The sequence below is a fragment of the Crinia signifera genome, chromosome 2 (genome assembly GCF_055691185.1).
Source record: "Crinia signifera chromosome 2, ASM5569118v1, whole genome shotgun sequence".
NCBI classification, from domain to species: domain Eukaryota; kingdom Metazoa; phylum Chordata; class Amphibia; order Anura; family Myobatrachidae; genus Crinia; species Crinia signifera.
In genome coordinates, this window is record NC_139218.1 from 187,071,568 (window position 1) to 187,087,916 (window position 16,349).

A 16,349-nucleotide genomic window follows, 5' to 3' on the forward strand; every position below is an offset into this window, starting at 1 on the left:
TCAAGGTAATCAGAACCCAAAACCCAAAACCCGAAAAGTGGCCGGTGCACATCCCTAATTAAAAGACTGGGTGCTGACAGTGAATTTTAGTGCATTCATCTGTGATAGTGATTGCATATGGAGCAAATAGCATATAAATAATCGTGGATACTGTAAATCAAATGGCATAGAAGTGGCAAAAAAAAGCCTCCTATGGCATATGAAAGGGATGCCATAAGGGGGCATGTGGCAGCATAAAATCGGAGGGAAAAAATAGTTGTAACCCTACTGTAGCTTTTGCTTTTGCTCACACTCCCTTTCCGGTATGGAGATTAAGCAACGGTCTGGTGTTCTCTAGGACGGGAAGCACATGTGGCCATTTGATATTTTGCAAAGATACATTTAATTATGTATCAAAAGCCCAAACCAAATGTATTTACTGATAAACATTTAATGTAGATTTTTTGTTAATTCACTTCCTTATAAAAACACTTGCCAGTCTAGTTTTAAAAATGTACACATATCTTTAAATGTGCACATAAATTACTCCCACATGCTGAATATGCATTTTCATAAACACGTGAAAAAGCTCTAATCTGGAAAGGGGTGGGGCCTACAGATAAGGGGGCGGGTCTTGGACATTATGTAATTCCATCAAATCCTACTTTACATTGTAGAAAAATAATGTGACTGATGCTCACAAAGATCATTGTAACCTGCAGAAACCATTGCTGGACACATACTGTAGCTGCTTAACCAATATCATGATACAGTGACAGGCTACAGGAACAGGCTGTACTTTTCCCTATGCCTGCTTCATCACCTGTCCTGCAGAGACAACTATGTGTACTTCACTGACAATTCTCCACAGAACTCAATGATCTCTCTGTCAGTGTCTATCTCTCTTCTATCACCTGTCAAAACAAAATGGAGAAGAGATTAAATGAACTATTGTCTGTGTGCATAACCCTGTGTAAAAGGGAAATGAGAGGAAGCAATATGTTGGGGACATGAGATGATGTTTACCCAAGAAAAAAAACACAGGGAAGGGGTAACTCCAAATAAGGTGAAGTCTAGATGCAGGACTAAGGTGTATAAGCCTATTAACTATACAGAATACACATATACACAAATGTTAGAAAATGTAAGAAAATAAAGGTTCTCTGAGGTTTGGTGAGTGACAGTCTGACAGTGAAAGGGGGCAGCTGTACTGGAGGTAAGTTAGAATTATTTACAGAAGTAATCAGAATTACTAAAGAGAAGTCAGGGGTGTAAATTGAAGGTGAGTATTGCTGTAGAGACAAATATGTTATTGGAGAAAAAGTCAATGTCTGTGGGGATTGAGGTAATATATGAGAAGGAGGAGTGAGTGTTGGAGGGGGAAATGGTAAGGGAAGGGGGTGGTAGAGGAGGATCTGCATGCACGAGAGAAGGAGTATTTTTTCTTTCCTCCACTCCCTCCTTTTCTTTCAGTTGATGAGGATCGAGCATCCTGTCCTCAGCATCCTTCCTGCTGTCTCCACGGTAACACAGACTCTGGTACCACTTGTACTTAGCATCTGTGCTGGAGCAAGTGCTAGCCCACTGCTTGAATATGGAGTTAGAGCTGTCCACTTCACGGCTATACTCAGACATCTTATTCTACAATGCTACACAGAACCTCTCTTCTTCTACTCCATCCAACAGCAGCTTCAGTGTCCCAGGCCAGGGGGTCTCCAGAAACCATGCTTCAATTATAATGGCTGTGGCAATCACTGCCCTCTACTCTGTGGTCTGCGTTGTGGGGCTACTCGGGAATGTCCTGGTCATGTATGGGATTGTGAGGTACGGGATTTAGGTCAATATGCAGCATATTAACCTTGTTAGCCAGCTATCATATTTTTATAACAGATTAGCAGCCTCCTGCGGGAAAGGCAATAGTTTGAAAATGCTTAGTATGAGTATTGGAAAACATGTAAAAGTGTATATATATATATATATATATATATATATATATATATATATGTGTGTGTGTCTATGTATACTAATGCATTTATACATTTATACATTATATATCTATATTTGAGTGTGCCCTGTGTAAAATCAGACATGTGTGCTGAGAATAAAATGAAAGCTATGTTCTATGCAAGGTATTATACATAGCACATATAGTATAGTAAATAATTTATTCCTATGTAATTTATATATGGTTACAATGTTTATGAAGATTTTAAGTCTGCACTTTGCACCCTATATATTCATCTCTGCTCAGAGTTTCATGCTTTCCCCTTGCAAGTACATGTTGGTGATATTGGCAACGCTGACCTGGGAATAGAGAGATCTTAATTATAACGGAATTTTAGAAAGAAGAGGGGACATCACAAAATGTTTCCTAGGCTTTCTAAATGATGCACATTAGTATAACTTATGTCAAACGTTTCTTATAGTTATATGTATTTTATGCTAACTATATAGTGTGTGCACGTGTCCTCTATTTAGCATCTCAAAGTAATGTTTAATTGCATTATTGCCCATACAGTCTAACTATAACGTGTCCAGGTACATGTGATACTCTGTATTACGACTCCCTATATCTTTAAATATTTTCTCCATATATTGTCTTGTATAACTCTATTCTTCCATATAACTGCTCTCTATAATATATCAATTATGGGAGAGATTTATCAAGCTTGGAAAAAGATAACATGAAGAGAGAAAAATTGCTGACCAATCAGCTCCTGTCATTTTTCAAACACAGCCAATAACATGGTAGTTAGGAGCTGATAGATTGGTATTTAATGGTTAAATAAAGTGCTAGTGTGCAAGTTAATGTAAAGTAAGGTAGCAACTATACACTTTGGAATCTATGTATTAAGCCGTGGAGAGTGATAAAGTGGAGAGAGATTAGGTACAATTCAGTTTATTTTTAAATGCAGCCCGTATCATGGCAGTCAAATACGTATTAGCTAGTATTTTAACACTCTCCACTGTATCTCTCTTCAAGCTTTGGTAAATGTCTCCCTTTCAGTTGTTTTCTATTCTAGTCATACCTCCCCCCATATAATGACTTCTATTACTCCCACAACTTTTATTTATTGTATGACTGAATATAACTCCTCCAACATCTTTATAAGACAGTTCTATATAATTACTCCTATATATCCATATAAGTGCTCCCATAATGCCTTATATTCTTACATAACTTCTACTAAAACCACAGGAGCCACATTTTTCTATTTTCATACACTAGAGACTAGTCCGTGTTACATATAAATGACACAGCCACATTTACCATGAAAAATTTATTTTAATACAGATGCAAATATCAAAGTACTAGATACGTTTAATAAAATTCCCATCACCATTGTGTACCAATTTATAAACCACATGACAAACATGGTTCCTGCCACATTCTGAATGTACGGTAGTTATCTATCAAACGTAAAGCAGAATGCAGCAGCACTTAACTTATATTTCAAAGATTCTAATAATGTATAGAGTATAATTAGTAGGGAGATGATTATGCACCCAGACCATCAGAAGTGATCTGCAATCATTATCATCATTGTGATGCTTATCTTGAACCAGAGGGTGAGTATCTGCAACAAAACCTAAACTATTTGAATTCCAAGAGGGAACCGCTTTTGTGATTGTAATGAGAGTAATTGAGCAGATATAGCCTACATAATGCATATTGTGGAAATCCCCCCAAAACTTAATTTTTCATATCACTTATTCCTGTAATTCTTCCCTGTTACTCATACTTGTTTACTCTCCTGGAACAGCTAGGACACTCCCAAATCTTGGGTGGAGCTCCTAGCCACTAGGAAGAGTATTCAAATCTCTTGATGACTGCCCATGTCCCCCCAGTGCCACCCACTTCACTAGTAAAGTGGGCAGTCCTGCGTGGCCAATGTTGCGATTCACACAGAATGATCATACCCCCTACTTACACTGAGGGTAATCTTGGCACTGTATAGTGGGGGTGTGTGGTCACAATTAGATTGTCCTGTCATGCCCCTCACTGCCCACCTATAACCATTCTATGCTCCTCACAAGCCCTCACAAGACCTGACTGCCTTTATCGTACATCATCATATCCTAGTGTTCACTGAGATGGACAGTAGTTGACAACAAATTAAGATTGCATGCTGCCTGAGGGTTTGAGAGATCTCTACTTTGGGAATGGCTTCAATTTGGGTAGAGTAGGCTATCGTATTCAATATGATGCCTCCTATCTCCCATCTAGAACTCCTCCTACCTCTTCATATAACTGCTACCAATGCTTTATATCCTTAGGTGGTATGCATCATGCATCACATTTTGAATCCAATGAATCCCACCACTTATCACATTCATAATGGCAATAATTAACACTGTATGCATGTAGAATAAATCAAAGGACAGCTCTCCTGATAACAGCTGTCCTTTGCCGTGAGGGGACTACCAGGTTCATGACCTGAGAGTCGGTCAGCATGTGTGTCCATAAACCAGCACATGTGCATGCTGCATAGGACACTGAAATGGATCTTATTGGATTACTCCCATGAATTGTATGGAAGAGCCCAAAGGGTTCTATTTGGTTGTTTCGGAAGAAATCTATTTGGTTGCCTATCGGTTGCAAGATTCTGAATGCTTTGATTTCTGGAGCTTGGTGCATATGGGGATTGTTGTCACATCTCCGAAAACAAAATTTCCTGAGGTAGTAGCGCATTGCCAATGACGCATACTGTATGACTTCTTAGACTAGCCCTTATAATTCTTGTCATTTTTCAACTACTGTACTCCATATAATTAGACCTGTTTCTACTTATTTACTGCTTTTTTTTAACTCTTCCTACTTCCATGTAGCAGCTCCTAATCTCTCATATTTCTGAAAGAATAATTTAGTAAAAAAGAAAAATAATTCAAAAGAATCTTATTCAATAAATAAGGGGGGGTGGGATTTAAAAGGTTTGGAGTTTGTAAAAGTACATTTTTTAGTCAAAATTGCTGAAAACTGTCACTTTTGCAAGCACCTACCCATCACATTCCCCTAAGGCTTGCTAAACTTCCATCCAAGCATTTTAATCCTATTATTATGTTTTAAATTCTGGAGTTATTTTTTATTTGGCTAATGTATATCAAAAAAGGATCAATTTCTGCAGCTCTAATATTAAGCACAGGTTCATCATCAACATGTGGAATGTATTCTGTTAAGTCAAGAAACAATGAGATGTACTTGAGAACTTCCTATTGTTTTCAATGGAGACATCTATTATTTTTTTAGAATTACCAGAATGTCCATATCAGTAATGCTGCTCTTTTATGTATGGTGTGAGATTTGGAAAGACTCTGCCTAAGCTTATTTTCCCCTCTTTGGCATACAGCCTCTTCTAAGGGTTGACAGCTGGCATTGCTGTCTTGGCACAGGACCCAGCTCTTCAATGATTTGTGAATCTAGACATACACACTCCTGTTTTTCCATCTATACCTAGAATACCTTGGGGAGACGTATTATACATCTATTTTATGAAGATGAAGCATTCATGTAATGTCACTGTAATTAAGTGCTGAATGCATACACTTATGAGAAAAACAAAAACAAACAGTTTACTGTGGTAAGAAAAAGCTACTTTGGTTGAAAGAGAACCCAGCTATGTCCATTACATAAATCCTGAAGAAATTTCACAATGGCTATTATTTAATGAGGACTTTTCAATGTCTTATAGTTTAGTTCTGACTAATCACAGCCAATAATGAATGTCCCCCTGCACATGCTAAAGGTATGCAAGCACAAATCAAGGGCATGGCTTCACTGGCAGGGGGTGTGACCTGACAGAAGTCACCCAGTCATTGCAGGGAGATCAGTGGCGTAACTACTAAATTTGCGCCCCACCCCCTATATAAAATTTTGGAAGCGCCCCAACCCCCCCAAGTAAAGTTATAACCAACCACAAAAACCCCACGCCACCCAAACCTGCCTCCTCATGCCGCGTCTGCCGCCGGCCTTGTCTGTGGTCCAGGCACTCCTCGAACTCCTGCTAGTGAAAACTGACCCTCACAAAATGGCTGCCTGTAAGAGCAAAAACTTTCTGCTGTATGGGGGGCAGCCATTTTGTAACGGTCAGTTTTCATTAGCAGCTGGAGCCAGGAGGAGAGCCGGGACCGCAGACAAGTAAATCTGCTGGTCCTGGCCACAGTCACGGCAGGTCCCAACAGGCGGCAGTGGCGTAATAATAGCCCAGCAGACCCCTGTCGCCCACACTGTCTAAGCGCCACACTGCCATCGCAGGGTCTGTGGGGCAATTGTTACGCCACTGACGGAGATGCTGATCTGTCCCCTGAGACTCTGGATGTAACTCCTTCTCAGTGACAGAAGCCAAGTGCTACATAATAATGACACACTGCGGCACTTGACTCCTGTCACTGTGAAGGAAACAGTATGTGGTGTCACCCCCTGGAAGGGTGACCCTCAGGTGCACCCTGCATACCACTTGTGATACCACTGGGGACAGATACAGTGCACTTCGAAAAATTATGACTGTAGTCAGGGGCGGATCCAGGATAAAATTACAGGGGGGGCACCATGATAAAAGAGGGTTTGGGTGGGGGAGGGGCGATGTTAGTGGTGCCAGTGTACATGCTAAGAGAGCGGCAGAGAGAGGATGGGAATGGGATTAAAAATAGGCCCTGGTATTTAAAGTACGCAGGGCCACCATGGTGACAAAAGTGCAGGATGTAGTTGTATGCGCGCCAAAGGCGTGCTCTGGAAAAGGGGGTGTGGTCACTCAACAGGGGGCGTGTCCTTGAGTGTAGTGTACAACACCATATACAACTTCTACACATTATGCAACAAAATACTAGACCCCATTATACTTACCCCTTACACATGATGCCAAATGGAATGAGCCAAAAATCACATAATGCCACACTGATTGAGCCAAAATTCACATAATGCCACACTGATTGAGCCAAAATTCACATAATAACACACGGATTGAGCCAAAATGCACATAATGCCAAATGGATTGAGCCAAAATTCACATAATGCCACACGGATTGAGACAAAATTTACATAATGCCACACGGATTGAGCCAAAATTCACATAATGCCACATGGATTGAGCCAAAATTTGCATAATGCCACACGGATTGAGCCAGAATTCACATAATGCCACACAGATTAAGCCAAAATTAAACAATACGCTTCATAAACAGGGACATTGTCCACCAAAGGCATGCATTAAACATTTACAACATAATGTCCATTACACGTTAAGTTACACACCATTATGTCCATTATGTATTATGCCAAACACGATAATGCCTATTAAAAATTATGCTACGTAAGTGCTGCTTATCTACATGCTCATTGCCAAGGGTTCCATGCTCATTGCCAGAGGTTCCATGCTCGCTGCCATGTGGGATTACATGCTCATTGCCAAGGGGGAATACATGCTCACGGTAAATGGGGGACAGCCGCCGCCAGGCAGAAGTGATAACCACTGACAGTGGCAGAGCCTGGCTGTATTCAGAGCACTGCAGGTCCCGCCTATGTGAAATAATACCCCTTTCACACCAGAAAATGCATTCCCCGGTTGGCTCCTTTTACACCAGCCTAGTCCGTGCATTTTCTGGTGTAAGGATGAGAGAAAACCACCCCTCTCCCCCTTTAACCAGTTGTCTCATTTAACCGGCTATATCTTCGGAACCAACTGACCCATTTACATGAGGCAAGTATCATATTGAAGAACTTTTGAGTGGGCTTTGAATGATTTTGGTCCAGTGAAACTGGAACGTTTGGTTCCAGAGTAATCTGCCCTCAAAGAACATGAACAGCCATGAAATTACATTTCAAAAATAAAAAAATAGGTTTACCCGCAATATCTCTGGAACCGATTGACCGATATGGACCAGCCTGATATCATATTGAAGGCCCAGAGATTTGGAATTGAATGAGATCAACCACAAGCTTCTGTGATGCCAGGGAGGGAACTGGCAGCCATCAGAACCGGGTGGGGGTCGGAATTGACGGCTCCCATATTATCCAATGGGGAAAAAACGTTACAGCTTTGCCAGGTGATATCTCCGGTTCTTGGGGGGCTAGAGACACAGGGCTGGGCTCGTTGGAAAGCCCTGGTCCTCAGCTACACGTGCCCGGGTGCCCCCACCTGAATCCGCCACTGATTGTAGTCTGTAGCTTTACTGTGGCAAGATGGTTGGTATTTTATCTCCATCTAAGGCTTAGTACATTTGCCGCTAAGGGAGGATACAGTACAGTATATCTCTAATATCTCCCTTGTTGTACCTTTGTTTTTAAATAGGGTGAACTTAGGTTTATTGATAGGAACCTAAATGAGTATAAGAAGTATGTTACCATGGGCTTGCAAGCCACACTAGATAAAAAATTATAATTTCTCTTAAAAAAAAAAATTGTAGTTATTGTTCATTTTAATTATTCTAACAAAGTTCTCATATGCAAGAACATTTTTGCATATTGCTTAATCTATCTTCTCTTTCGTTTGCATAACTCCATAATAATTAGGGAGTTTAGTTCTGTAAATGAGATTGATTTCTTGATTTAAAAAAATTGTTTACTTTTGAACAGCTCCCCTAGTATAACATGCCCCTTCATGTAAACAGCTTTCCATCATTACCCGAAGCCAGGATGCCAATCACTCCGCAGCAGACATTGTTCTAGGACATAATCATTCAGGGATCCTCATTAGAGCTCTATAGCTGTACAGAGCTATCCTGGAGAGGAATGTACTGTATGGATTGCACACTGATTGTCCATAGGCTTGGACTGCAGCAAAGCTGCACTGGAAATGAGCGGACTGCACATGTCACAGGATTTTGGCTTCAGGTGCTGGGGATTTATGGAGGTTATATTCAGGGCATGCAACCTCTATCATTTAGGAAATGTTGTTACAGCTAGTAATATACAGGGCGTCCCTAAAGTTCCGACACACAGGCAAAAATGCGTATTTTCAAGAAATGAAATGTTCAACATTTTATTTAATTGGAATATTAATAAAATAACATCTTCAATATGATTTATTCTTTTTACATAGTAGTTACATAGTAGTTTAGGTTGAAAAAAGACTTACGTCATTCAAGTTCAACCTTTGATTTACCAGTTATATCCCTGAATGTTTTTATCCAATAAACAGTTGTCTAACCTTAATTTAAATGTAGTAAATGTATCTTTTGAGAAAGACATATGTACATCTGTGCCATATCTGTGGAGGTAAAAAAATATATATAGCTAATGACATTTCCTATGTGTTTAAACTTTAGGAACATGCTGTATAATTAATCACAAAACTCAAATATTTGTTTACTATATAAAGATATATAAAGATATAACCAAACCTCCCACATACAGACAATACACTGAGAAACATTTGAACCAAGAACAATTACATTCTAGTGACCCATCTATCTGCAGGTCAGATCCAGAAGCTTCAGATGTTGTGTTTCCCGTTTGCTGTGGCAATTTAACTGCATAGCATTATTTTAGTCCAGAACATTTGGCTTTGAATTTAACGAATATTAGTGAAATGATGAGATGAACTTCAACAAACATCTAGAAAAATAATATTTCTCTGTTTTCAACTGTAGAGGAGAGGGATTATAGCTAAATACCTCTAAAATAATCTTTGCTTGAAATTGTTAAAAAAAAAATCCCATTCATTCATTTGACTTTGACATTGCATTTCTGTGTGTGCACAAAACCCATTTAAATGTATATCTATTAAAGTTAAAGGGTAAAGTGTTAATACAATTGAATACAAAGCTATTGTGGGATAAAGTCCAAGCAATACACGACTGCCTTTGCATGCCTGGATACAATGACATTTGTAGAACTACAAGCATCAGTATGCCCTGACCATGGCACATGTACAGCTTGCCTCTCCCTCACCAATATGTGTTTAAATGGCAGTTTAATAAGAGAGAAATTAGCACCTATTGCTTGAAGTTATTTTGAAAAGAAAATAGGGAACCCTGATGAGCAATGTCAACTGTTCATTACAATGCCCTGCAGCAAATAGCATTATTTTCTGTGGGATTCGACAAATCACAAGCACCCAACATTTTCGATAAATACTTACAGTAATTCTGCAGCATGCATCACCTCAATTTAAAGTGACTTTCTGCTAACCTCTGACATCACTTTGGCATGGATTTCAAATTCATCTTCTAATTTAAAATAAAATTTGAGATACTATTAGACCTCATTCCCTAGTTCTGGTATTCATTGTATCCTGTCTATGTCTATACTTGTATCAGTCAATTGCTGTCCAAAATGTTGTACCTGTGCAGGGGCGGGAATCCTGCCTACAGCCCGTGGGGGGGGGGGGGGTGCTGACGCTACAGCCCGTGGGGAGGGGGGTATGGCTGACACTACAGCCCAGGGAGGAGAGGCGGCGGTGGAATAGCAACTGCCCGGGGGGGGGGGGGGGGGCACTACTTACCAAGCTCATCAGGTTCGGCCGTCGCACTGCCACTCTTCGGTCCGCTCGGTGGTAACGTCATCCGAGAGCAACCAGTGGCCCTGTCGGGACGTTCTAACAGTTGGAATCCCAGGTTGACTATCACCCTCAATCTTCATCTGTGATTTGCTTGTGATTTCGAAATTTGACTTGTTTTTCCTTTAAGATTTGGTACTTTGTGTTGGAAATTAGCTCATGGTGCAGGTACAGGAACAGCAATTTCAATGTCTCCATGTTACACAAACTCAAAATTGAAGCTGTCAAATAGCAACTTGTAGATAAGATACATAAAATAACATTAACATATTAGACAACTTTGTTTTGGCCTCCTTGACTGGAAGATCAGCAAGGTTCATCTCATTGACAACATACAGATGTGTTCTCTAATGTTACTGCTGCAGTAGGCAGAGTATTCAAGCTCTGCCTTGACTCCATTTTCATTGCTGTGGGGTCATGCCTATACCCCCAGCCCCTCAAGCGGCTTTAACCAATTTGTCTGAATAACCATAGTCGGTTTTCCCAGTGTTTGGGAGCAAATGTTTGATTTTTATTTGCTCCCATACTTTACCAGATTTTTGTGTGTTCAGTTTAAGGTTTATACTGTACTTTAGCCACATGCAGCAACGGCTTATACTGTACAATCTGGAAAATTGCTTTTGGGCTTTTAAAGTATAGGGGAAAAATAGTAATAATTTTGGGAATTACATTTTTAAAAAATGTATGGTAAAACAAAAATAGAAACAAATTTTATACTGTCATAGAAGAGCTACTATTCCTGAGATCAAAGAGGGGGTTGAAAAATTATATACAAAATGGGAACCCTTTATTATATACAAAATGGGAACCCTATTGTATGAAAATATGGATTGGAATTATCTCTACATCCACTTGATGTTATGGGGGAAATTTACTAAAGGAAATTTGTAAAAAATAGGTGTATTTGTATCCAAAAATACACTTATTTTTGACATTTACTATCCCGAAAATACGGCAATTCGTATTTGTATTGATAGCACATCAATACGACTACGAATTGCCATATTTTCGGGATAGTAAATGTCAAAAATAAGTGTATTTCTGGATACAAATACACCTATTTTTTTTACAAATTTCCTTTAGTAAATTTCCCCCTATGTATCTAAACATTAAGGTGCATCAGGATCCGTTGTACAACCGACAACGGATAGCTGCAGCTCTATCTGCCCCATTGTTAATATGGCCCTGAGTGCAGTCACATCTCCACTTTGATGTAACGGGGGGGGGGGTAATGTGGCATTACACCAAGGTAAAGTTTAGTGAGAGCGTGTTGAAGGGCATCAACCATATTGTGAGCTATTTGGAGTGTACCTGTACATGGAGACTGTGTTATTTTCAGTTACGAACATATACATAGACATGCACACAGGGGGAACTCTGGCATGGTGACATTTACCTGATCACTGAGCTCTAAGATTTGCAGCCCAGCTATCAGGTCTGAATCAAGCCCTATGGGGGGGGGGGGGGGGTATTTAGAACTGATCACAGCCTTGCGATTTTGCATGGTGGGCAATTATCGATCATTACGGATCATTAGATGGTGAGTTGCAAATGGATTTGCATTTAAATGCCGATTGGCATGATTTTCACAAGCAATTTGCAGCCTGGCACAGGGCGGGTTTTTACTCTGACGAGGAGGCATATGATTGCAGGGCTCTGCTAAATCTCCCCGCTGCAAACAGGTCTGAATAACTCCCTATATAGTTAGTAATGCCCGTTTCTGCAGGTCATTAGCAAGGTCATTTGTACATGCAGGTCAATATGAAGATTTCTACAGCTATACTTCAGGATATGACCATTGACCATATCATTTGAGATTTTGTTCAGTGTATATGCAGTATATCATTTGTCCAGGAGTTTAAGGAAAATCATAGCATTTATATATCTCATTTGGTAATTTTACTTGCCTTTACCCTTAATAATGCAACGGAAAATGCCATATTCTGGAGACATGGATAGTTTTGTGTGTCACCTACATATTCAATTTGCATATACACAGGTACACCAAGATGAAGACAGCAACCAACATCTACATCTTCAATCTGGCATTGGCCGATGCTCTAGCTACCAGCACCTTACCTTTCCAGAGTGCCAAGTACCTTATGGAGACCTGGCCATTTGGAGAAATCCTCTGCAAGGTTGTTCTCTCAATAGACTACTACAACATGTTCACCAGTATATTCACCCTGACCATGATGAGTGTGGACCGTTACGTGGCTGTGTGCCATCCTATACGAGCTCTGGACTTTCGAACCCCCTCTAAGGCAAAAGCTATAAATGTCTGCATTTGGATTTTGTCATCGGTTATAGGAGTTCCCATAATGGTCATGGCAGTTACTAAAACAAATAAAGGTAGGTGAGAGCTATGGTAAGTGTCAGCCCTTTATTGTAAGAGCTGTTTTAAGTAGTCTAAGGGCCTAATGCTGAGTTGGAAGTAAGCATTGTGTCAGCTCAGACCTGATCGCTACTGTGCAAATGAATACAGTGGACGATTATTGATACAATGTGCCTGGGCCGCAATGAGCGTATGCAATGCCTTATAGTGAATAAATCTTGCCACTTTTTTCCTTCATTAGCAGTTCGCAAGTTGATTGTCAGGAAAGCAGAGTATGGGGGTGTTAACCAGCCATTTAGTGGGCGTGCTAAGAAAAACTCAGCATGCCAAAGAAACGCTAGGCATGCCTAGGGTAACGCAGGTGTACCCAAGTGTTTTAGAGGAGGGTGTGTGACATCAGCTTCAGATGGGTTATGCCTTTATTCATCACAGTGCCGCTGAGTAAGGCCCTAGCTACTTTGAGCCTGCGATGAGTGGTGCTCAGTGCAAAAAGCATTAGATGACGAGCGTCTTATGAAAGGATTTTGACAAATTTGCTCAGCTGCGAAGTCTTCACTAGCCGTACACATTCATGCACATTCATTCGCAAGGTGGGAATTCACAATAGTGGGCCAGCATCTACCTGTTCACTGGCCGCTGATAATTAGCTCAGCAGCCATCAGGTCTGAATCGGGCCCAGTTTACAGTAAGGTTGTATTTGCCCAATTATGAACAGATAAAGATCTGTGTGAAGATGCATATGTTCCTGTTGGTAGCCATATCAGTTGTGGGAGCCTAAGGTATGGCGGCCAAAAAATAAATAAAATACAGGTACCCACTCCAAGCATTAAGAATACTAATAGACAAAATTATTTTGACAAAATGCTACATTTAAATAACAGCATAAGTGAGGCTCTTAGCACATTTGCCCAAAAATGGTTGCCCATCGAACATGTCAAAGTTAATGTCATATTATGGGTCCTTAACATACCTATTGCAGCCTTGCAATCAACCAGAATATCCCCATGGTTAGTGACCATTCTAATGCTGCCCATACACTTGTGCGATCGGATTCGATGCGACATCGAAGTGCGATGTCCATCGAACCCAATCGCATCTTGTGGGCTCAGAGGACTGCCCAGTGTTTAAAGAATTCTGCCGCCACAGTAGCGCTAGCAGGCGGCAGAGGTCAGCGGTGGCGGCAGAAGTGTTTAACCCCTTCCTGACACAGCCAGTTTTTGCCTTCCTGACAGAGCCCTTTTTTTCAAATCTGACATGTATCACTTAAGTGGGGATAACTTTTTTTTGCTTTTACTTATCCCAGTGATTTTGAGATTGTTTTCTCGTGACACATTGTACTTCAAGTTAGTGGTAAATTTGGGTCGATACAGTCTGTGTTTTTTTGTGAAAAATACCAAAATGTCGTAAAAAAATGGAAAATTTAGCAATTTGCAAAATGTTAAATTTCCTGCTTGTGAGACAAATAATCATACCACTCAAAATAGTTAATAACTAACATAGACCATATGTCTACTTTATGTTTCCATCATTATTTCAACTTCCTTTTAATTTTTTTGGACACTAGGAGGCTTACAATATGAATAGCAAATTCTCAAATTTTCAAGAAAATTTCAAACACTGATTTTTTTAGGGACCAGTTCAGTTCTGATGTGACTTTGAGGGACTTGTATGTGAGACACCCCCATAAATGATGCCATTTCAAAAACTGCACCCCTCACAGTATTCAAAACAGCATTTTGGAAGTTTGTTAACCCTTTAGGTGTTTCACAGGAATTAAAACAAAGTGTAGGTGAAATTTCAAAATTTCATTTTTTTTGCAGATTTGCAATTTGAATACATTTTTCTAAGGAACACAGTAGATTTTACTAGAGAAATGTGAAATATATACGTCAAATGTCGGGAAGGGGTTAAACACTGGGCAGCCCTCTGATTAGCTGAGCTATCTTAGCAAATCAGAGGGCTGCCCAGTATTTTAAACACTTCTGCCGCCACCGCTGACTGACCCCCGCTAGCACTACAGCTATTATTCTGCCCTCTCCCACACTGCCTGTGGTCCCTCCCGCCCCCTCTCCCCAACCCCACGCTGCTGAAAAAGCGCTCCCTCTGTCCCCCACCAGCGGATTGCATTCGAGCATCATATGTGGTTAAAAACCACATGCAATTGCTCCTGCAATTCGATTATGTGCAGCACAAAAGACCGTGAGACCCGACATTCGACCGGCGTGCCCGCTCATCGCATCGAATGGTACACATTTTGTGCATACAATCATTTGATTTATTGTCCAGATGTGGCTGAAATCGAATGATTGCATGAAATATCTCACAAGTGTATGGGCAGCATAATATGTTCACAGCAATGCAGGAACCTGTGATGATTAAAATCACCTAAGGGAAGATGGTAGGAGGGCTAATACCAAGCAGCATCATACTAATGATGATGATGATGATGATGATGGTAACAAGCACTAGCTGGCTGCTTATGAATGGATAGTTACAAATTCACCTCTGAAGTTGATATGTGCTTTGTTTACAGATCATTTTCAGGGTTGCCCACCTGACCCTCTCCTTCAGGGAGAAAATGCTATGTTCCTGGACTTCCCTGGTAATGTATGATTGTCATCACAGTCCGGGAACAGAGCATTTTCTCCCTGAAGGAGAGGGTCAGGTAGGCAACCCTGAAAATTTATATTAGCACATTTTAAAAATATTGCATTCTGTATTCGACAAAATATTTGTATTAGAGAAGGGTTTTCATTTAAATCAAACAAATTGCAAATGCATTTTCCACTATTGAAGCAAATGTTTTCTTGTCATTATGAATAATATATAATAATGAGAGATGCTCAATTAGTTTAGTGATATCACTCAGGTGAATGAAAGGGTGGGGTGATGGAGAAAAATCCATTGTTTCCCCCAGCACTCTAAATGCTATTTGTAACCAGATTTAAATAAAAGTATATGGTAATAGAATTCAGAGAAAATTGGTTACATATAGTTGTGCATATATCTGTATATTGGGGGTCCCTATTGCTATAACTATGTGCGGCACCCCAAAAAATAAGCACAAGTCAGAAATCCCAGAGCAGCACACAGGGGAAAAAAGTGTTAATAAATATTAGTGTTAAGAAGCCAAGGCTATATACATAAACAAACTGATATTAAAATTATTAATATAATCAAAATATCAAAGAAAGAGTTAGTGAAAAGATTAGTGTTACATACAATGTAATAATATCTCAGAGCCATCCAATCAGACCAATCCAGGGGCACCCCACATAATAATGGCTCCTTACTCAAATATATCCAAACTAAGAGATACCTACCTAGAGCAACCCTATAATGCTCCATATGGCATATCAGAACAAGGATCTCACATACCCCCCAACATGACCCTCTCCAGGAGGGACACATTGCTCTGCTCCTGCACTTCCCTCTTAATGCATGAAGAAGAAACTCCAGGAGCAGTGTCCCTCCTGGAGAGGGTCATGTTGGGAGGTATGATCTCGTCCTCATACAGGTGGGGCCAGCCCCATACCTTCTAA

The 16,349-nt window shown here is 40.3% G+C and overlaps 1 protein-coding gene across 1 annotated transcript in view; it reads left to right on the forward strand.

The window, feature by feature from the left end:
- Nucleotides 1-1,408: 1,408 nt before the first annotated feature.
- OPRD1 (opioid receptor delta 1) overlaps nucleotides 1,409-16,349 on the forward strand; it is a 34,165-nt gene continuing 19,224 nt past the window's right edge. The window contains exons 1-2 of the mRNA XM_083173359.1: nucleotides 1,409-1,803; nucleotides 12,472-12,824. Of these exons, the coding sequence (XP_083029485.1) occupies nucleotides 1,574-1,803; nucleotides 12,472-12,824 (583 nt within the window). The 5' untranslated portion in view covers nucleotides 1,409-1,573. The remainder of the gene's footprint in view (nucleotides 1,804-12,471; nucleotides 12,825-16,349) is intronic.